Source organism: Branchiostoma floridae, chromosome 14 (assembly GCF_000003815.2).
Source record: "Branchiostoma floridae strain S238N-H82 chromosome 14, Bfl_VNyyK, whole genome shotgun sequence".
Lineage (NCBI taxonomy): Eukaryota > Metazoa > Chordata > Leptocardii > Amphioxiformes > Branchiostomatidae > Branchiostoma > Branchiostoma floridae.
The window spans coordinates 21,248,138-21,271,920 of record NC_049992.1 but is presented as its reverse complement, the minus strand read 5'-3'; the positions used below and the strand labels follow the sequence as shown (position 1 = coordinate 21,271,920).

Here is a 23,783-nt window from a genome sequence, read left to right as displayed (position 1 = left end):
ATTTGTCAGGACAGCATCAGATCCAAATGTCATTAAGTAAAAGGGAATATATAAAACGTAACGTTCTTACCTGCACTTGAATATTATACTTATCTGCTGATCTCATAAACCTCTTGAAGCCATCAGTCTCATCAGTTGCAACAGTGAAAGTAACAAACTTCCTTCCTGAAAGAAAAATGTGGAAAATAATGAATGCTATGTAGAAATAAATTCTCATGCAGTGTAATTTGTAATTTAATTTTTTTATTTATCTCATCTTGAAACAGATGGGTAGCCCCTACAACAGTGCATAGTTGATTTCCAAGGGGGCCCATCAAACATACATGTAGATAACATACAGGACAAAAACGTGGTAACAATCAGTCAAACTTTGAACACCCAGGGACAACATACAGTACAGAAAACATAAAACCGGTGCGTCAAAACATAATCAGTGTCCATACTCAAGTCGAAAACGTTCCAAGGTCAAAATCAATATGTCAAGAGATGGGGTGGAGGTCAGAGGTCAAATCATATATCAAATCATGTGTAAAACGAAAATTAATGAAACTGAAATTTACAAAGTATGGATAGTAAATCATATGTAAAAACATCAGAGACAAAGGTGCTACAAAGGAATCTGTTTGGTAGATTATTGGACTTCCACTGCATTTTAAAATCCCATCTCCATGTAATAAACTTATAAAGGCTAACTGTCTCTGTACCTTTGACTGTAGAAACTTGGTGCAATTGACTATAAACTCTACTTGACTTCGCTCTTGTTGTCTTCTTGTCTTGGCCCCCGGTTAGACCCCAAATGGCTGCCGACATAGTGTATCCATTTTGTAATTGGCGAAACCTGTTCATCTGGGTTTTTTTTCAGGTCTGTTTTTTTCGGATTGGTCCAAGAAGAAAAAAATGTTTTGCACCCGTATGATGTACTGGTCGACCCTACACCTAACTGTTGGTATACCATACTATGTGTGTTTAGTCCTATGTTCAACCTTCCTGGCCACTTTGATTTCATACTGAAGGCAACTTTTTTTTTTGGCCAAACTTTTTGTTTAATCGCTCGCTCGCATCAGTTTTGGAGTTCCCGGAGGATGTCATCCATATAATCAAATCAACATGGCCTAACTGATAGAACTGTTTCATTTTTTGCATCATGAATGGGTCCTAAGTCAAGTGCAAATCAGATTCTGAGGCGAAAACACTGAGGTGAGCATAATGTGGCTTTGTCTGAATGCTGGAAGTCACATTGAAGCTGGCTAAATCGCAAACCACCTCATGCCAATCAAGACTCCAGTATGAAGAGACATGTGGCATGAAACAGGCTTAGTTTGCATATTAACCCGGTCATGGTCACATGGTCAAATAAAAATTTTGGTATTTGGTCCAACTTGATATAACTTATAAGCTCCCACCAGCTCTGGGAAAAACTAAATTCTAAACATAAAATCTGTTCAAAGTGTCACCAACCTTAAAAGCTCATATATAATAGTATCTGAACATCAAGTACAAAGTGTAGGACTAGGAGGAGATTTAGTTGACAGAAAGGATGTTGTGAGCGGGAAACTAAAGTTTGACAGTGAAAAGACTCAAAAGCATGGCCCTGTGTCTTATGCAAACACGGGACATGACTGTGATTGCCGCAGCTGGATTGGGTTCTTGTTGTTCACACATAGCAGATCTCCAAGCAGATCTGCTTGGAGATTAGCAGCCAGTAAGCTTAGACCCCAGTTCATATGCAGTTAGGGGAGTGAAGAAGGAAGACTGGACAGCCTGCTCAATCTGTCGTCCTGGCTTCCTGGACGATTACTAAATCTACCACTAAGTTCAAACTATCCCAAATAGAATGGCAATGTTTTCTGCAGCTGATGTAGTTGTGGTCAGCTAAACAGCGCACATAAGGCATGGTGTTTTTCAAATTCAAATTTTTTCAGTGCGAAGCTACATCGTACATGTATTAACAAATTAACACACAATTTGAATAATAATCAAATTGAATACGGATACAAGTTAAGCTTTGTGGAAATCGCAGTGTTGTAACTCAATTAAAAAAAACACTGTAAAATGACTAGAATTGCATCCAAAATAGGTTTTCAGTGATAAAAGGATGTAAACTTTTGATGCCTGGTGAAAAATAGGCAAAATATAACCTTGATGATGTTGATGGCATGGTGGGGGCATCTTGCCACTTGTGTTATTATTCAAGTTTCAAAAAAACGTTGCGCCTGCAACCGGCACCTCGGGATTTGCTTGCGGCACCTCTAGGTTTCGCGGGGGCACCTCTATGTTCCGTGAAGCCTTAAGCTCAATGACTTTATTTCACTCACTGATAGAAGGAGAACTTGCCAGAAAATAATTGGCTATCATTTTCCAGTATTTTCTTAGCACTGGAATAGGCAATGTATAAGGGGTGGGGAGGGGGGCTCATTTGTTTGGTGGTGAAAGCTTGTATATAAACACAGAACATATGTAAAATTATGCTTTCAGATTTAGTTTTCAGTTATTGTAACAGCATAAATGCATTGTATACATATTGTTGAGTATTTCTGTAGAGTTTCATGATAATTGACAAGCATTTTTGCCCCTGGCCATCTCTGCCCCTTACTTGAAAGTTGAAACTCTTTTTTCAGAACTTTTGCAAATGTGTCTGGGTACTTTTTATGACAGTTGCTGTCCTCAGATAGATGGCAAAATATTCATTCTACTTTTATTGTAGAGTTCAACTTGTGAGCTTTCCAAAAATACATAGTTTTCCTAGTCTACTCTTTACATTAGACTAATTTAGAGCTGCAAAAATAATACACACAAAGTACCCGTTGACTACTGTAGAGTCTGGAATTATAGCTAGTGTTCTGGAATACATAAAAAATTTTATGCAGTGTTAAGAGGGTTAAGGTACATCTGCGTTATCGAACCCTGCAATGCCGCAAGCGTGTCCCAAGTGCACTGAAAGAGGGCCCCCAAGGGGGGGTACCGACAACGCTCTACGCTAAATTCCGGAGGGCCGGCTACGTACTACGCTAAATTATGGATGCTTCATTACGCTCTATGCTAAATTACGAAGTTTCCAAATGCACTATGCAAACCTTTATCGTCTTTTGGCTGAATTCAGCCGACGGCAGAACACGTGAAGAGGAGATCTAACAACTTGAACTCATAATTCCATCAACAAGATTCAAACTTTACTTTTCTAGACGATATAAAAGCGCCCGTTTTGCTGGCCAGAGGTGGCGACAGCAAATCTTTTATGTGACGTAATTTTCAGCACTTGTAGCATCGAAAGCGAAGGCGCGACAATCCTAGGGGTGTCCGGGGGCATGCTCCCCGGGGATTATTGTGAAATCTTGACCCTCTGAAACACTATTTTCTGCATTTTGAAGGGCAAATTATGCTCACAGACTAAGCTAAGTTGAATGGCATTTCAATTAGAAATTCACATGGTTTTAGCTTTAAGCTGTTGAGGACAACGCCCCCAAACATCATTTTCAGATTTCGAGTGCTGAAACTAGTGAAAGCACGAACTGGTACGTACGGGAAAATTTTAAAATTTGTACCCTCTGAAACACCATTTCCTGCATTTTGAGGGACAAATTTTGCTGGCAGACTATATGCTCAATCATACTAATGACATTTCTGTCAGAGAGAAGTTTTTGAGGGCGACGAGCGCTGGAGATTCGTGAGCGCCAGAGGCACAAGCAGTCGGACAGAGGCCAAGGCCCGCCCAGAGAAAAATTTGAAATCTTGACCCTCTCAAATGCCATTTCCTGCACATTTTGCTTGTTTACTTAGCTAAGTTCGGTAAAGAAATTTCTACTAGTTGGGAGGCGACGGTCCTGCAACATATATTCAGCATGTCCACTGCCGAAGGGGTGACCCAATCGCAAGGAAGGTCTGGCGAAATTTTGAAATCTGGACCCTTTGAAACGCAATTTCATGCATTTTCACAGGTAAACTTTGCCGGTAGACTAGTTAAGTTTAATGAAATTTTGATTATGCTTTACGAACAATTCAAATGAATTACGTTTTACGGTAAAATCCGGTTAGCTTCTACGTAATATGTTAAATTAAAGGAGCCAATATCGCCGGATGCAAAATGCATCGATTACGCTCTACGTTGAATTCGAGCGGTCCCGCTATGGAGTACGTAGAATTAAAACCGCTGATTACGCTCTACGAAAAAGGGCTTGGGGGCCCCCCTTAAACTGCCAGAGTTTCAGCTCTGTAAAATGCTGTAAGTGCCAGGGTTGGCTGCTGACTTCCAAAAAGAAACCCCCGAACAAGGCTAAAGTCCCTAACTTCCGGGGTTCGTGCGCTACGCGCGCGCAAAGCTGCTATTTCAGGGGAATACGCTATCCCGGGTATATCCGGGTGCGGCACACGTGGCATGTTTATGTGTGCCGGATATATCCGGGTTTGGCAGTTTAAAGGGTCAACAACAACAAAAAATTAAAAATTCTCTCTACAAAAAGAACATTAAATGGATTATTTCAAGAATTCATTTGAGTTAGAAAATGCCATTAATTACAGTAAGAAAGAATTTGATGAAGATCGTTTTGTGCACGATGTTCCACTAGTTTGACTATGGTGAATGGCACCATACTGGGAAGCGGCCTACGTGACCAGCTGTATCATCCCAGAATCGTCATGCTAATGTGTTCCAGACTGCTTGTCTTTTGACGTGCACACATACATGTGCAGACTGGAGCTGGCAATCGAAGGTTCGAGTAATGCTTATAGGGGAAGCCTTAAAATACGCCGTACATCTGAGCAAAACGTCTTACAAGTTTGGCGGATGATTTTCCAGCTTTACCAATAATGTCCTTGGCTTTGTTTACAGATAGCACAACTTTGCAAGACACAAACCTATTCAAATTATATTTCACATCACACAAGAAGAGGACCTCTGGCGTTTATCTACCAAGTAACTCATATGCCGTTGGTCACAATATCTTTCAAGATCAAAATCTTTTGAAAATAAGAACTTTTTTCTGAACTTTTTTGTTTCCTTTTTAAAGTGTTTGTTGTTGTCTAGAACCCTAAAAGGCGAGCGGAAGTTTACGTCTAGACAGTTGAGTTGTGCTTTGTTAGACTTTTCTGTCTCCTGTGCCGATTTTTTTTATTCTACATCATTTAAGCTGACAAAATAAATCAATCGTACAAAAGTGGAACACTTGGACATATTGCAAACATAAGTTTGCAACATTACTAGAAAGTTTTCATAATTTGAAGCGATTCGACCGGGTCCAGTACACGGACGACGCGACTTATTATGCATGTCCTTTCCCGGTCGAATATCTACATGATTGACCAATACACTGAAACTTTCTCGAAAATGAAATATGCTTACCTTCCCGATTACTACTGACTTCTGATACTGAGCATAAAAGGATGAATACGGCACAAGCCAGTCCCGCTAGAATAGACGAATCTCGTCTTGCCGCCATCTTTGCCAGCGTTCAGGATTTGTCGTCTGCATATAGCCTGTTAGGGACGTGCGGCTCTTCCAGCTTACGTACATCACCCCTGCAATAATCCTTTTTTGGGCTTTGGATTTTAAGTAAAAAGTATGCATACCTGGCTTACTTCATTTTTCTTGGTATTTTAATATCAAAAATATGCTTAGGAAGTCTAAATGTCGTTTTTATATTTGTTAATGAATATTTTTCTTATGTTCTATTCTAAATATCAGAGCCATGATGAATATCGTAAAAGCCAGAAACGTAGCCAGTGTTTTTGCCCTGATTGGTCAACATCTAAGGAAAAACATCTGTCTGGTCCTGCCTTCCTAAAGAAAGAAAATTTTTTTAAGTAAAAATCTTGACACTGTAGAGTTGTGTTATGTTTGGGATAAACTGGGTGAATTTGGACCATTTTTGCAGGTGATTAGGATAAAAGCTGTTGTAATTTGCGCGTGCGCAGACGTGTGTGTGCGGTGTTGTCGGGGCTGCAGGTCTGTGAGCGCAGGGGCACCGCACCCAAAATCAGCCTGACCTGCAGAACATCAGAACAAACCCACGAATTACGACACTTTCTCCCAGAGATTTTGGATTATTTCAGCCTAAGTGAAGATTTCAATATCTTCGGTGCATAGTGAGGTAAGTAAATTTATCAGAAAATATAAAGACCGGTACGTGTTTTGTGAAATCTGACTCTTTTTCGGCACGATGAAGCATTGAAGTTTCCGAAGCGATACTGGTTTGTGTATTTAGGTAAGGGTGGGCACCCACTGATCTTTTGAAGGGAACATTAAGATCTTCCGTCCTAGATATCATTTCTACGCCACATTTGACGATGATATTCATTTGGATGTAGGGGTAGGCTTAATTTGTGACAGCGAGGTACATGACAGGCACTATGAATATAGTATGATGAGAAATCAATGCATGTAGGGTGGCTGCCATCTTGCCAAAACTACCTCTGCTATTTCCCGGCGAAAACAAGCGGATTTCTGTAAGATTGGAGCTGATCTTTCTTATTCCCTTCAACCACAGTTAGATTCGGTGAATGTTGTTCGCATGATTTTCTCGCATGTTGTTGTAAAATACGACTTTGTGTGTTGTATTGGATAGGCAAGACAAGAAGGTAAGAAATTATGTGTTGGCGAACGTTTGCAAATCAAAATGGCGGCGTCTGATGTTGGAGTCTGAGTTTCCATAATTTTGCGTCCGCTTCTTTGTCACAATCGGGAAACGTTACAATGTTTATCGGAAAATTGCTTCAAATGCTGTTTTTAAAATGTTTTAGATATGCTGTTATAAGTTATGGTTGCGTTAAATCTGTCAAGTGTCAGTTCTGTCGGTACGAATTTATATTTTAGTTGTAGACGCATGCATATCCATTTGAACTTTTGCAAGGAAGTCTTTTGACAAATACATGTGGGACGTAAGAGGAATCCCGAATGGTGTTGATGTAACTACTGTCAGCAGGCAGCTTTGATGGGAGAAGTTGTAGTCCATGTCTTGGGCAGGTTTGTTCATCCTAGATAACCATGTGTGCAAATTTACTACCAAAACAAGTCAGGACAAAATTGAAATGCATTGCTAGTGCTGGTAATCCGCCCACTTTTTTTCTTATTTTTTGCAGCCAGAGAGCTGAAAAGATTTTTTTGTGTGAAACGCATGGAATTTTTCAGGGCATAACCAAAAAGTGGCATTAAGCTATATTTTATAACAAAATATTGTGTCTTTCATGTTTTGTTTCAATTTATATAGCCTCGTTAACCAGAGAGAGTACCTACTGGCTGAGGTTCAAGGTGAATATTTAGTCCAGGAACAGGTACTGGCAAAAAATGTTACCAGCTTAGAATACATGACTAAAGCTGGTTTGATTGTTTTCGGGAGCAAGATCCTTCCAGACATTTATCTAGGAGAGATTATATTAATAGCTCATGTTAAGTCAGGACGTGTTAGATATTCTTTTTAAACTTAGTGAGCCTTTACAGGGCTCAAAATACTGAGTGCATGTGCACCCAAAATTAGAGCTGTGCACCAATTTTTTTTCATGTGCACTGGTTTAAGTATGCAATGATATCAAAGTGTACTAGTATATACCATATTCTTGACATCTAAGTGTTAGAAAGATGATAATTTGCTGTCATTTAATTTTAGGCTGTTTTAAACTTTGTAAGTAAAATTTTGATGCTGATACCAGAAAAAACAGCAATTAATATTTCTTTAGAAACATAATAGATAGAACAGAAATTACATTATTATTGTAATTTTCCAATGATATTCCATTGACAACCTTCTGTTTTTGTATATTTTCTTCAGCTGGAACTGTCATTTTATGTAGTATGTCTATCTAGTTTATAAGTTAAAAGTTTATATGAAGAATTTTTTAGGTTAGGTTCACCAGTGCATCTAATGTCAGAAATGAAGTTCGAGCCCTGCTTTATTAATTGATTTTTTTCACCACCATCAGCTTGGCTTGAGTCTATTTTGAAGTGCCATAATATTCAATGATCTGTCCATGGGCCAGCCCACAGTGTACGGAAGATTCTTATTGTAGTGTTTTTATTTGTATGCCATACAACACGCAGTGCAGCGTTTCTGCCAGACCTCAGCTGAGAGGCCGTCCACCTGGGAACCTGTCGCGAAAACCGCGGAAATTAAATTTAACTGTCACAAGAAAAAACATGACAACTGTAAGGAGGTTTTGATTTGTCAAGAAATGGTTCTTGGACCTTAAAAAAATAGCACTTGTTAGGGGGTGGGTATCGATACATTTTTCTTGTTGAAGCGGTCCAGAAAAACGGTCCTGAAAAATTCATTGGATAGGATGTTGGACCAATAAGAAAATGAACAGATTATACCCGCATTACGGCAGCAGGTATTCATGTGTTTTGAAGCTATTTAGTCCAAGAAAATAGCATGAGCGACGTAGAGGAGAGTTGATAGTCATTTTTCAGTTTCTACATTCAAACTTGGTCATATGCAGTTAGAGTTGTATTAAGAAACAGATTCTTTCTGCCCTTGTAGGGGAGATTATTTGTCGGACTCAAAACTCATATCACAAGGAAGCAAAATTTTGCTTGTTGTTACCTCTACCATCTCTTATGTGAACGAGTTATTCTTCCGCCATGTCAGCGATAGCGAACTTGAAAAAATTGGTCGGGGATACCTGGCTGGTAGTGGTGCGTACCGGTACACCGAATCGGAATTGGACTTGCTATAGTTTTGGATCAAGTCCGGTTGGTTAAAACCGGAATGTCGAAAACCTTTTTTTTTACATGTCTTTCTTGTTGTATACTAATATTATCTAAAACAATGCTAGATACCTATGTTACTTTATCAACCGCAGCCAACGGGCCCAAAAATAACTGTTTTCGAAAATAGATTGTCCTATCACCAAAATCGGGCCATTAGCACATGTTCGCGCCACGGGAACCTTCTTCAAAATCCGGCAACGCGGCAAAAATGACTGGTTCACTTTGGTAATATTACCCATGAAAATAACGTCTGTGGTTTTGTTTATTTCCTGGTATGGGTCTTAAAGTCCTATAGCTTCTGAAAATTGAGAAATTTCCCGAGAAAAACAAGTTAAAACAAATCACTCGCGCTTGTTGACGTTTTGAAGGTAAAGTCGGGCTACTTCACTGAAAGCATGGGAGAGCAGTTTGTTAAAAAGAAACATGGACACCTTTTATTTTAAAAAATGTTATGAAGTCATATATTTATTTTGTATTTGTTTCCCTTACTTCTGTAATAAACTTAGGATTAATTTGTAAGGTTAGATGTAGAGTATATTAAAACCGCACGCATCACTTCTACCCGCATTTAAGTAGGCTATCCTACTGACCCGTATTGACCTCGCAAGTGCCATTTTGAAATTTTGGGCCGTCAAAACACAAGCCGCAAAGACCGTATTTTACCGTGATTTCCCGACAGTTATCATTAAAAATCAATGTTGCTACACCTTTGAAAATGATGCAGTCATCTTGGGCAACATTTTTTATGACTCGAGTCCGCACCTGAACCGGAATGAGAGCTTCGGTACGCACCACTACTGGCCGGCCTGTAGCTTCTGATTAGCGTGTTTTGGTTTTCTATGAAAACCGAGACTGTCATAAACATCCTTTGAAAAAGTTAGTGTGATGTTTTATTTTCTACCTATAACATGTAGTATTAATACACTCTTATACCGAGGTCGACCAATATTTTATGAGTACCGCCAGGTTTTCAAAATGTCTGGGTCATAGCGGCAGGGCCAGGTAAATTCGCTGAACTGAGACCTTAAAAAACAGGTTTTTAATGAGTTTCAATGAATTATTGTATGTGAAAAGGGTGCCGACACACATCATCAACAATCATAACAATAGCAAAACAAACTGTGTGGTTTTCAGATTGGGACGGCATCCCCAAGCCTGTAGCTTCAATATAAACAAAAACACAAAACTCAAGTTTACATTTCTCGACTTCATACAGATCTTGGCAAAGATGTGGGGTGCAATGTTTTTTAGTATGTCTATTCTATTTGCGTCCAAGGCACCCAAAATGAAATGAGGCCGTCATTGGACAGGTGGACGGCCCTCTGGCGGAAACGCTGATCAGATGCAGTATGTACTTCACAAGGGCATACCCATTCATGGTCCAATATCACCTGCCATGTGGATGTTTCTGGTATCTACCTGTGGCTAACCTGCACTGATCTATGTAGTATGTACTGGTGAATGTGGATATGATAGGCTATGATGAAGGATTGTAATTGAAATGATTTTTGTTGCCACTTGTACTTCATAAGTGCTACTATTGCCAGACAGTGTTATTATCTTGAGGTAGGGGTGGGTACCGGTACAGTGTACTGGTACAAAACCGTTTTTTCTTATTGGACCGGTTCGAAAAAACCGGACCTGACAAAATTCGGTTGACCGGACCGGATATATGATCAGGCATTCACACGTTTTTGGGCTTACCGGTCGAAGAAAATAACAAGAGCAAAGTAGCGTAAATGGTAAGGTCTATAGTTGTTTATTCCAAGGTTTACAGCCAATCGTAGAGGGGCAGTTACTAGTAGCCTTTTAGGGTTTAAAAGGCCAGTGGTAGTCGAATACTCCACAAAACAGATTTCTTTGTAGCGAAATGAACCATTGTTTTTAGTTTTGTCTATTCACAAGTTTTCACATACTGAATCGGGTCCAGGTTCAGGTCCGGACCTGGACCTGATCCTCTGGTCCTGAACCAGACCTGGACCTGAAGTTTCTGTACTGGTACCCACCCCTTTCTTGAGGGGAAGATGTTCAACACCTCACCTCACCGGTCCCATAGCCATAGTTCAACAAGTGGTACCAATTTGTAACATCCAGTGTGCGAAATACTTTGAGCCAGGTTGCACAGTACAACCTGGGGCAAAAGTTAGGTTGCACATCTGAAGTTGCAACACCTATAATTCACTAGCTTTCAAAAAATCTACATACATAGACTTTTACTATTTTATCCAGAAAATTACAAAGTTGCCTCATAAATTATCAAGAATGTATAATAATTACTATGCTATTCTACATACTGTTTTATCTTTGTGTCACATCAACAGCAATAAAAAATAAGTGAAAATAATTTTTTTTTTTAAATAAAGAAATAAAAAATCCTAACAAGTTTATTCTATAACTAGAAAGGCATGCAGGATCTTTCCGAAGGGGAGAAGAAAAAAATTGTCAGAAAAGAATTTAGAAAGGTAGTAAGTCTTTCCTGTGGCCTTCTAAAGTACTAGAGATACAATTACAAGGTAAAACTGAAATTCATGAGGATACCAATTCTACATTACATGCAGGTGTGGGGTCGCACCCCGGCACGTAAATAAAACATGAAGCCCACCCCCACTTATCCTGTCTTACGGGCTAGTTAATATCTTTAAATTAAAGTTTATTTTTTTTGTACAGTCAAATTTGGTCTTATGACCAATTGCACTAGATGAACATCATCTCAAGACAACCGCTTTTTGATGGTCCCAAAATTTTCCCCCATAGACAAAAGGCGACCACTTCCGTATCCGCATGTGACCAAAATATTGCCGAAGAGGATGGCGGCATTTTGAAGGGTGTAGCTGTAGTGACATTGACTTTTGATGATATCTCCCAGGAAATCCCGGTAAAATCAGCTTGTTTTCTGGTGACCAAAATGTTGCTAAAGACGATGTATCAAGGGTGTAGTGAAATCTACTTTTCATGATAACTGCCGGGAAATCCTGGTAAAATCTGCGTATTTAGTGTCGAGAGAAAAACGAACAAGGCGTCCACGAGGTCATGTCATTGGTAGTGTCCACTGTAAAGTAGGTCAAAATGCCATGTATGCTGTTGCTGTACTCTACATTCAAACCTTTCAACATTTCATTGGTCAAAATAACTTGGTTGAGTAATGGGAACAGATTTGAAATATTTTCATGGCTTAATTACATATTTTGTGCAGACATAAAAGGTGTTTCTTTTTTACTGCTCACCCATGCTTCTGGTGAAGCAATGAATGTCCACATCTTACTTTTTTACTTGTTTTTCTCTGCAAATTTCGTCTTTTTAGCGGCATCGAGACTTTCAAACCCACACCAGAAGAGGAACAAAATCATATACAAATTTGTCTATAGCCGACACTCAAGGGACTGGAGAAATGTGGCCACTATGGAGAAAATGTTAATCATGGGCAATAAGTTGCACATGATTTCAGTACCCACTAATTTTTTCACCAAGTAAGATGGGAACGGGTTTTCTGCGCGTTCAAAATCTGTGCGCGCGTTAAAAGGCTGCGCATTAAAAAATTAAGTTGTGCATTGATAAATTCTTAGTCAGAAAAATGCGATCCCTTTATATGATTTTCCATCTGTTACCTGAATTTTTGGTTTGAAAAGCCCCTAATTTTTGGGTCCCTTGGGAATAGGTTAATTTGCATATCCAGAAGATCAAAATTTGACACAATTGGAAAAATTACTAATGTGAGGCTTTGTATTGTAAAATATAACTGCTTGAATTGAGGCTTTTCTCCATTCTACAAGCTTCATGTCATCTTTTCTCAAGCAGATTGTTTCACATGTAAATGTCAACTTTGTTCCGCGTTAAAACTTAACATTTAGAAATCACGTTAAAACTCCTGGAATATTTACAGAAAGGGATATTGTACTCTAGAATGCAACAATATGATACTTGATTTTATTTTGTGTTATCATCTTCAAGCTTTTAAGGTTAAAACAGCAAAAAAGTTTTCAAATCCCGAGGGAATCAGCCAATTTGCATATTTTAACGCGCAGGTTTTTAACACGCAAGTTTCACTGAGCCACAACCGATTTTATGGGGAGGGTGTTTGCTCCAACTGGCAGACAAGAAACACCCGCGGCACACTGGCAGAAACTCCTAACTCCCATTGCAAACTTAGCACTTAGTTATAAATCAAAATGATTAGATTTAAAAGGCTTGTTCCATTCCATTCTGTAGTAGAGGTAAATTTCCTGACTACTATGACTACTTTATTCCCACGACTCAACCTCTGCTTGAAGAATACCATTTTCTACTATTTTTTGTAACATTTTGTATGTGGGCCAGTGGACTGAGAAGAAAGCAGTTCACACATGATCCTTGCAAAGTATGGTTGGGTGTCACGTTTCACTGGCCCACCACAAAGGACCCACAAGTGCTTTTGCGTTCATGATGAAAATTCACAATTCCGGATAACCTAGAAACTGTTCCAGAACCACCTCCCGAAGAGGTTCCGAAAAAAACGTTTCAGATCCGTTTTGGAGCGTTCATGATGCCAAAACTAATCCATTTCAGCTTGCCTAATTGATAGAACTGTTTCATTTTTGGCATCATGAATGGGGCCTAAGACTATTCAAGTTTTATTAAAGAGTACCTACCCCAATAGCAAACGACTGAATGAACGTGTATTCCCTACGAACGCTACCAAAAACATAAACCTTTTCTGTTGTGCTTTATCCTAATCTTCTCCTTCTGCTAGGGTTGGGTACTGTGCCAAACTGCCAATGTGGTTCTTCTACTGTTACTTTCTATCTTCTGCCACTAGTTCATCCTCAAGACCATTATGTTAGCTTGCGTAACCTAAGCATTTCTTGCTTTGTTTCAGGAGCCAGAACTTTTGCATATTTTGTGGGTTTTGGTCCAGTGTCCATGATGAGTGCGGAGCTGGAGCAGCTAAGGCAAGAATGTGAGGCCCTCAAGAACCACATCAGGGATGCTCGCAAAGCATGTCAGGACACCACATTGATACAGGTCAGCCTTCTCTTTCTGTCCTCAGTACTGATAGATAAGTTATGTGTCAGGAGAAAATCTGGACATGATGATGATCATAGAGAAGGAAAACCACTTTTGTTCAGGTTCTGAATTCTGTATCTATGTTGTGGACTCCACTTTCGTGAGTCAGCAGTAAGCCAGTCGTGTGCTAGAAACACTTTTTGGTTACATGCAAAACATACAACATGCACTATCATGGATCAGTGTTTTTCTTTTGACTGAGGGCTTGTGTTTCAGATGGATTTTTGCCTTTTTACGCATTTTTAGGTTACTTTTGAAATTACCTGCACTAGAGGAATTCGACCAGCACCATTCAAATGAACTCAAAGTGGAAAGAGCAACCTTTTGAACATTCTTTAAACACCTGTTTACTAACAAAGTAGGCAAGGGAATAATGCCTTGCATAGAAACTTAATGAAAAGTTACATGTTGATGTACTCATAATAATTACAAAACTATCAGTGATCTGATTCCATTGATATGATAATTTGCACCACATTAGCCATGGCGCCGGTATTCACAGATTCTATCAAGAAAAATTACACTGGAAACTGTTCATTGGCCATCTTTATTTTTGACATCTCTTACTTGTGGCATAACGACTAGTAAGAAAAATCCCCTTTTGATTTGCTAAATTGCATAACCTGGTGCAGGTTACGTGCAGCTAGACGTCAGAAATACCTGCACAGCCCAACTTTTACCTGCACTAACTTAAATATGCAGGTGGTATCTCGGCCCCTGAACCCACATGCCCTCGTGGGCGCCAGCGTGCACCTGTTAGGAAGGCTCTTCAATAAACTTTGGGCCTGGGAGTACTGTGGAACAGGGAATCTGCGGAACAGGGAATCATTGAAGCTATAGTAAGATTTGTTCGAATAGCAGGACCTGACAAACACTGCCACAGTACTTAGCGTGGCTAACCTTCCCAGTGGTAGCTTCTGATTGCTGACCACAAATATATCCAGAAAAACAGCTACATCTTCTTGTAATGAGGCATAGCCCACTGGAGGAATGTAGGGAACCTGTTCAGTTGCAGTAATGTTACCTGGTTAGGGCTGGATACCTTTTGGCTTGATCAGGTTCGAGTCCAAGTCCGAGTCCAGAGGTTTAGGTTCAGGTCCGGAGAACTCGCGTTGTTTTGTGTGAATCCAAGATGGCGGCCCGTTCGCCGAGCGCTAAAATTTCTTCCTGCAAGACCGCACAAATCGCCTCAAAGCTGGAAAAATGGATTGAATACAAGTGCAGAAGAAGAAAGAAATGTTGTTTGTCCCATGGTAATTTTTTCTGGATGCGGATTCTTCATTTTGAGTGAAAATTTACCGGAAGAATTGAGGAATTTTCCACTCAATAATTCCTCGTCGGTCGGCCTCATGCCATGGTAAAATTTGATGTTTTTTCGTAGCACATAATGTCAATGTTGACCTAAAATTGAGCTGACAGGTACACAAAGGGACGAATAGGAATTTATTGTAGGCTAATTTAGTTTGATTCATGGCTATTTTGCCATTTCATGGCCGGAGTACTAGTAGCATTTCTAAGTACAATAGATTTCTTGAAATTGTTCAGCCTTCCGGTCCAAAAAAACCGGTTCACGACTTTCGGTTTTTTGGACTCGGTTCTCGGATGTTGTACCGGTAAAAACCGGTCCGGCCGAACCGGTATCCAGCCCTATACCTGGTCCTTGTTGCTTGCCTATCCAAGCAGATGCTGGAGGGGAAGATTGTGAAACTAAACATCCCTTGCAGTTCCATGGCATGTTGCTAGGGGGCCCAATCTTACATCACTTCTACCTTACGAAATGATCATAATTATACCAACAAATTAAGACTACAGCATGTCCAGGTCCAAACACAAGAAAAACAAAGTGAGCTGCAGTATCAAGTTCAACCACCAGAGGTCCAAAATCAAACCTGATGTCAGGACAACAGCACCGAACGACACGCTAAACATCATTGAAATGGCGTGTTGTGTTCTGGAGATCCAGCGCCAGAAACAGCCATTGCACACACGTGCTAAACTAAACTGAACACTAAACCTCCATTTTCATGGAGGGGACAAGTCATAGAAGCAAACATGCAAGGTTAGAGTATGCTGCACAACAAAGCACATCTGATTCTGGTGCTTGTTCTTAGAAGTTGTTGTTCTTAGCAGTTGTTGTTGTTGTTGTTTTGTTAACAAAAACTTGGTATTTTGCTGTAGGTGACGGCCAACATGGAGGCAGTAGGCCGCATTCAAATGAGGACACGGCGAACTCTCAGAGGCCACTTGGCAAAAATTTATGCCATGCATTGGGGCTCCGACTCTCGGTATGAATCACGTCTTTATACTGTGAACTGGAAGAACAAATCCTATTGTCTCAGATAATCTTCTGATGCCATTTTCATAACATGGCTTCCGATTTCCTTATTGTTTTTTTATTGTTATTATTCACAAATAACATTACAAAACATAAACAAAAGGTGAACCATCCAAACCATATAAATCATATGTACAAAGGAAAAGTAACTGTTATGTAAAACATATATCAAACAGAAACTGTTGTAGCATTTGAACTAAATTTTCTTATTGTTAAAACATTTCTTATTTTGTAAATGTTTGAATTCGATCCATTGGTATGAAACATGGGGTACATGACAGCACCTAACTATTGCCGAGTACAGATGAACATCAAGATTTGTCCTATTTTACTTTTCATACCTACTTTCTGTTATAGGGAGCTCTATGAAATATGTAAATGACATAAACAGGCACAGAACACTAACTTGAGCAGCAGCTGTGATGTATCATGTCATATTATACTTGTTTGTCCATTGATAAACTAATTGACAATAATGTTGTCTTTTCTACGTTGCAGAAATCTTGTATCTGCTTCACAGGATGGTAAACTAATTGTCTGGGACTCCTATACAACTAATAAGGTAATGTTTGTCATGTTTTTCTATATCACAAACAACTTAACGTAGTGATTACTGATGGTAGTAATTATCACAACCCACTTCTGTGTCTAAAGGTATTCTGTTTGTTCAGATGCTATATTCCTAAAACTATAGAAAATTCAATTGGCAACTCTACATGGAGTTTTTATCATAGACAGAGACGGGGAGAAGATGGTTTGGACATCTGTAAACAGTTTGCACCAAGTGGAAAAAACAATTTTTTTGCCAGTTCAGGGCTCAAAATACTTTTTTCACATACCTGCACTGGTGCAGCTAACATTGGAAATTACCTGCACCAGACTACTTTAACCTGCACCACTCAGAACTTTAAAAGTATGGATCATACTAAAACTGTTCAGAAACCACTGCCATGATTTCTTTTACAATTCATAGGTGGTAACAACAGTCTATCCATATACACCTTGCCATGGTACATGTATATGTCACAGTAGAGATCATATATAAACTCAGTACCCGGGCCTGTGCAGGTTAGGTGCAGGTAGATATCAGAAATACCTGTACAGCTCCAATTTCACCTGTCTAACCTGTATATGCAGATAGTATTTCGAGTCCTGCAGTTATAAAAGTACCAAAATAACCATTGTCACAATCATGAGGCTACTGATGCACACACACAGTGAGGGAAAGAAAGATCATTTTGTTCATGACTAACAAATTTAAATACACATGTAGATGTATTTCACAAAATGACTTTTTCAGCCAAAGAAAGGAAAGAAACAAACAGCAAAGTTGTCACGGAAGTGTCATTGGAAAAGGAGGAAAGTTGTCTTCATCTATCCACTGTTGCTTGGATAAATTTTCCAAAGAGGAGATATAAGTTATTAGCCCACTACTTTTGGTTGTGCAAGTTATTTTCTTTTGGTGCAATTAATTTTATACCCCAAAGTGTATTTGGAGCCCTGATAATGAGATGAACTTTGATTCACTTGCTGATGTCATCTATAAAATGGAATGAAAATGGCCTTGTAATTAATCAATGGAGCCGAATTTCTGTCTCTTATTATGTGGTCCATAATACCCAGCTTATATTTCTATGTGCCTTTCCCCTGACTTGTACAGGTTCATGCCATCCCGCTGCGGTCAAGCTGGGTCATGACTTGTGCCTATGCACCATCAGGAAGCTATGTGGCCTGTGGAGGGCTGGATAATATTTGTTCAATCTACAGTTTGAAGACACGGGAGGGCAATGTGCGTGTTAGCAGAGAACTTCCTGGACACACTGGTAAGGAACTTTCTGTACTGGCGATACATGTCATATCAAACCAATACTATATTGGCTCCAAATGCGTACGCACTGGCGTGCTATACTGTTTTTGGATGTTTTCAGATTTTTCTGGGAAAGAACCTCCCTGCAAATATACACCCCAACTTAGCCTCCATCTGGAATACCTGTGCGATGTGAAAAGTTTTTAAAATGTGTATTCAATTAGAGACAATACATGACTTATCATTGGTCGAAATACTTTTTCAGTGTGCGAACAGAAAAAGTGACAGGAAAAAAGTTGTCTAACCTTTATTAACATACATTATGAATTGTGCTAAAAATACTTTTTTCTTTATTTTTTTGTAACTTGAAACATTGTAATCCATTAGAGAGCTTTTTTGTCTACAACTGATTACTGTAAATGCATTTAAGTTCGCGGGGATTTGATTTCGCGGTATCACCATAGACTGCAGTCTAATACCATAATAGAAAAATGTTTGCGGTGGTTTTAAGTTTGCAGTGAAGTGGTCACCACGAAAACCGCGAACGTTAATTTCCAGCGAACATTTCTGCATTTACAGTACTCAAGTATTTTTCATGTAAATTTATGGAAAATTTTGGCCACCCTCAATTTTGCATGTAAACAAGAAAATGTTTATCGAACCCTGATGGCTGACTGTAATCTGAAAATGTTGGATTTTGGTGACATTTGAACAAACTTTTGATGCACTCAGGACTCAAGCAAGTGATGCCAGCACAAGATAGAAATGATTTGAGAAGCTTTACTACAGCTTTTATTGCCAGGAAGCTGAAGTTGAAGGCAGTTTTGATGAATAGATGTCTGATAGCTCTTTATTTTCCAGGTTATCTCTCGTGCTGTCGCTTTCTTGATGATAACCAGATTGTCACAAGCTCTGGGGACATGACCTGGTAAGACTGGAGACATATTTCTTAATGATTTAACAAGCTCAAAACATGGTCTTGAAGATACCAAATGGGGACAGATATTTTACCGGTGTACAAGAGTTCTAGCTAATGTATTATTATGTATTATTGTGTAACGGGTCATCACACCATTATCTGTGACCACTTAGTAAATTGAGCATTATGCTTATTTTCAACTAGCGGAAGACCACACCAAACTTATTCTTTGCTTCTCTGAATTACTGGTCCTGTTTTCCCAATTGGCTAAACCTCTCATTGACAAATTCTCACTTCCCTTCTTTTGCCAAATAAATGTATGGACCTCAATTTCCACCTGGCACATGTTTATTTGGAACCGTATGGCAAACAATTTTTACTAAATTAGAGTACTGCAAACAAAAGATTTTTCCTTAAGAAAAAAATTGTTTTTTTTTTCTCCCCCCAATTTTTTTTTTTAAACCTGGAAAGCAACAAGTTGATTTGGTGTGGCTTAATAGTACTTACTACCTATAAATAATGCCTGATTAAATGTGCAGGATGAAATGAATTTTTTGATTGAAACAAACACTCCGCAATCCTAGTTCCATTGAGCCATGCATTGGTAATGACACTATCGGCCAAGTGGCTTTTACATGCTTTTACTCTGCCTGTTTAAAATGACCTCGTTTCTACAGGCATTACTGTCAGTGTTAATGTTTGCCACCTGCCCACATAAAGTCTAATCTACAAGAATGGAATCACTTTACTTGCATATTCTAATACTGCACTTGCACAGGTGCTAATTTCAGGCATTTGTACCTAACATATCTGAGCATGTATCCACTATGTTGTTTCTGTAGTGCCCTGTGGGACATAGAAACTGGACAACAGATGACATCATTCACAGGCCACACAGGCGATGTTATGAGCCTATCACTTTCAGAGGACCACAGGACGTTTGTGTCTGGAGCCTGCGATGCCAGCGCAAAATTGTGGGATATCCGTGATGGAATGTGCAAGCAGACTTTTACTGGCCACGAGTCAGACATCAATGCTGTCACTGTGAGTACTCTCAACTTCTGTGTTAAATAAGGGTTACATTGGTACATGTATCTACGTAATCAGAGAGAGAGAGAAAAGGTTTATTGCCATTGACATTAAAAACTCTTGCAGCACGTTTACAAAAGCCTAAATTGTCATTTTTTAGAATCAGTTTTTCAGCCTCTTACTAGTTAACACAATTAAAAGGATCAAGTGACAAAATAACATCTACTTGTTTACAATCACTGGTCAGTTATTACACAAAGAAAGATTCACTACTGTTCACAAATTATCCGTCTTGGTTCAGGAGCTTTACACAGTACGGTAATGTGCTGTTAGCAAAACGAGCAGTTCTACACCGGAAGTGAGAGAATTTGTCTTCGTTTCTTATAAGTATTGACCTATCATGGGTATCCCCTCGTCTAGATGGAAGCCAATAACTGAATCTTTCAGAGTTGACAAGATTTCGTGCAAACCGTAGGCATAGCTTGTCCCTTCTAGAGACCAGTCGACAAAGACCCGAAGTGTCCAGTGCACTGTCGTAAGTGACGTACTCCGGTCCAAGTATAATCGTCAGAGCCCTCTTCTGCACGCGTTCGACTTTCGATGATAAAACTCTGGTAAGTCCGGGGTGCCAGACGACACAGGTGTACTCAGGAAGAGGCCGCACGAAACCGATGTAGACGAGTATAAGGTGACTTATGTCCAGTCCGTGTTTCTTCAGTAGCCTATGTTCCATGCTATACATCTCAAATTAAACACAACCAACTACACTATATTGTTATTGTTATTGGGAAGGCCCACTACTCTCTCTTTGCAGCCAGGGGCTAAATTGTAAGAAAGTTGACTAGAGGCGGAGTGATCGGATACTCAGATTGTCTCAATACAACTATAGCAACAGTCTGGAGGGGCTGCCATTCGGCACTAACTCAGGTGACCTCAATATGACAGCAGTTGCCCCATGTAAGGCCAAGGACCATAGGTTTTGAACCACTCACACGAGGAAGGACCCCTACTCTGTGTGATGGACTCTTTAATGTGCTTGAGGTGTGGCTCTTCTCAAACATGGGACCTCCATTTAATGTCCTATCTGTGGGACAGCCCTGTCCAAAGCGAAGTGCTCATTTTCCTGTGTGAAGTAAGGGAAGCCGTGTGAAGTGCCTTACCCAACCCAATGGTTCAAAATCGGTGGCACCTCAAAGGATTGGAACCCAGAACCTCTGGTTTGTGAATGGAACACCCTGCCGATTGTGCCACACAACCCCTCATGTTGCTTAATACTTGAAAGTGTGAGTTTTAGGGAGACACTGTAAAACGGCTCTCAGTTTTACGACTAGCCATTTGATGCCAAAATTGGTAGGATTTGAGTTGGTAAGTCTCATGAAATGATAATTGTGTGGTAAACAAAACCTCTGTTTCAGTTCTTTCCAAATGGCAATGCTTTTGCTACTGGCTCGGATGATGCAACTTGCCGCCTGTTCGACATCAGAGCAGACCAGGAGTTGATGCTGTACTCACACGACAACATCATCTGTGGAATCACCTCTGTGGCCTTCTCCAAGAGCGGCCGGTTGCTGCTGGCTGGCTATGATGACTTCAACTGCAATGTGTGGGACTCCATGAAGGGAGAGCGAGCAGGTCAGTACCCTACAACAGGACACTCGTATCCGTTTTGCCACTTACCAAACAAAAAGTACAAGTTTGACCGCTACAGAATGCCATACAGGTTTTCTTTCACTGTGTAGACAATCAACTTTGGCTTTTCCAAAACCAGAGCAAATCAGCTGTGATGCATTTTCCATCCTGCATACGAAAAGCGTCATATTTTTGCGTAACCATGGACTTTTGCCAGCACGGGCGTGTCTGGAAAATGTTTATGAAAAGAAGAGATGTGTCTGAAATGTAACCTCTGGCCATCTAAATGTGATTGCATGCAGTTACACTTGATTCCACTCAACCAAAGGTGTGTAATTGCACACATTTTAAACGCATTTCAAAATTTACTAAAGATGGGAGCATATTCCAGGTTGGTACTATAATTGGTAAATAGAGCAGAAGGAAATGTTAACATGAATTGGTCACATATGCGACTGATAAATGCTCAAAATCAAATAAGAACCAAAAACATTTAGGTATCTTTGTGACAATGGAAAGAAATGTTAAATGTTAAAACTTTGCTGATGCTGCATCATTTTTTAATCATTTTATTTCATTTTACTGCATCCTCTGGAAGAGTTGGAAGAGCCTCTGTTATTTAATGGTGATGATGATGATGATGATGGTGGTGGTGGTGATGGTGATGATGATGATGTTGATGATGATGATGATGGTGTTGATGATGATGATGGTGATGAGCTGTGTGCCCAAGTCAAATGCGAGTATCTCAAGATGTCATTGTCTAAAGCTTAGACCACACCTGCTTGGTGTTCTTGATGAGATCTGTGTATACACTGTTTGAAATCTTTCGAGTTACTGTCAGTCAGACATATCACTCATGTGCTGTTTGTAACATTGCATGGCATGAGATGTCACCTCTGGTCTGAGTCAGATACAGATTTTTGTCTTTTCTGTTTTTAACTTTTCCTTTTACTGCTGTGTGGATTGTGTATTTGGAAGAGTTGTAGTATTTACACAAAGATGACAAGTCTGTACTTGTGGCTCACTGGTGCATGGTTCTAACATTCTGCATGTTCAACATGTAAGGCTTTCTGTCCCATTGATTGTCATTTCGGACAGTTTTCCTCCAGAGATTGCTGTCCAACATTGTATGTCTTATAATTTCTGTGTGTGTGACTTAGGATTTTCAAAATAGCCTTTCATGAAATTGAGGTCAAATTTTGGTTTCTTCACTTGGCCAAAGCACCTATATTTGGGCTTGAGATGATGATGTTGTCTGCCCAAAGGAAGTGGAGTTTTTATCACTTCTGTGTTCAGGGCTTGGAATACTGGGTGTTTGTGCACCCAAAATTGGAGCTGTGCACCCAATTTATTTCTGTGGGTGCACCCAAATATTGTCAGAGGCTTATGTATGTAAAGATGTCAGTATACAGCATTTTCTTGACATCTATGTGTTAGAAAGATAATAAATTGTCTTCATAGTACTTGTTTAAGAATTTGAAGTTGAAATTTGTGTTCATCGATATTTTCAATGCTCCAAATTTTTGTACGTGCCAAGCTGACATTGAGTGCTGCACACTGACTTCTGGGTTCCACAGGTAACTCTGGACATGAGAACACTGACTGTCATGTGTTGAAAACATGACATCATTTGTTTCAGGAGTTTTCCTGTACTTCTTGTGATGACTGTTGGGATGACAGCATGTTAAATTCATGCATTTTCTTAACCTCGCTGATCTCCGTGACCACATTGTCATGATCTTGCACCACTTTCAACACAAGGGAACTTGTGAAGATGGAGCCAGCGCAAAGTCCAAGATTGGATGCTAGATGAATAAAAATGGTTTCAGTCTCCTATCTGCTTGTTAGTCAGTGACAAAAAAAGCAATAAAAAGTTCACTAATCTGAATATTGGTTTGATAAACATATGATTACAAAGTAAGGTATCAGCTACATGTAGATATGATCCTAAACCTCTAGACCTGGACTCAGACCTGATCAAGCCAAAAAGTTAAAGTATTCACCCCTAATTATGTGTTGTTGTTTTCTGGGGAAAATCAGAGAATCAACAAGTAACATTTGTGTGGGCCCATTGAATTTGGAAGATATTGATAACTACCGAATGGTAGAACTAGTTGCTATATACAAATGTAAGACTAACTTTCTTACTACAGTGTGGGAGAGTAAATATGTCTGTTTTGTCCCATTAGGTGTTCTGGCTGGACATGACAACCGTGTGAGCTGCTTGGGCGTGACAGATGACTGGAATGGCAGTAGCAACTGGTTCCTGGGACAGCTTCCTGAAAATCTGGAACTAGGGAGTCACCACGTACCCCTCCTCTTCAAA

At 39.7% G+C, this 23,783-nt stretch overlaps 2 protein-coding genes across 4 annotated transcripts in view; one reads left to right on the top strand and one right to left on the bottom strand.

The window, feature by feature from the left end:
* The window catches only part of LOC118430469 (procollagen-lysine,2-oxoglutarate 5-dioxygenase 1-like), a 28,440-nt gene extending 22,928 nt beyond the window's left edge, over nucleotides 1-5,512 (bottom strand). For all 3 annotated transcript variants that reach the window (XM_035841351.1, XM_035841350.1, XM_035841352.1), the window contains exons 1-2: nucleotides 5,336-5,512; nucleotides 71-165 (exon numbers count right to left, since the gene is read on the bottom strand). In XM_035841351.1, the coding sequence (XP_035697244.1) occupies nucleotides 71-165; nucleotides 5,336-5,432 (192 nt within the window). In that variant the 5' untranslated portion in view covers nucleotides 5,433-5,512. The remainder of the gene's footprint in view (nucleotides 1-70; nucleotides 166-5,335) is intronic.
* A 383-nt stretch (nucleotides 5,513-5,895) lies between these two features.
* Nucleotides 5,896-23,777, top strand: LOC118430472 (guanine nucleotide-binding protein subunit beta-1-like). The gene is given in 10 exon segments (XM_035841356.1): nucleotides 5,896-6,083; nucleotides 13,548-13,693; nucleotides 15,914-16,020; nucleotides 16,569-16,632; nucleotides 17,731-17,893; nucleotides 18,739-18,805; nucleotides 19,639-19,840; nucleotides 21,241-21,457; nucleotides 23,647-23,699; nucleotides 23,701-23,777. Coding segments are annotated over 9 exon segments (1,029 nt in total). The 5' UTR covers nucleotides 5,896-6,083; nucleotides 13,548-13,591; the 3' UTR covers nucleotides 23,755-23,777.
* The last annotated feature ends 6 nt before the right edge of the window (nucleotides 23,778-23,783 follow it).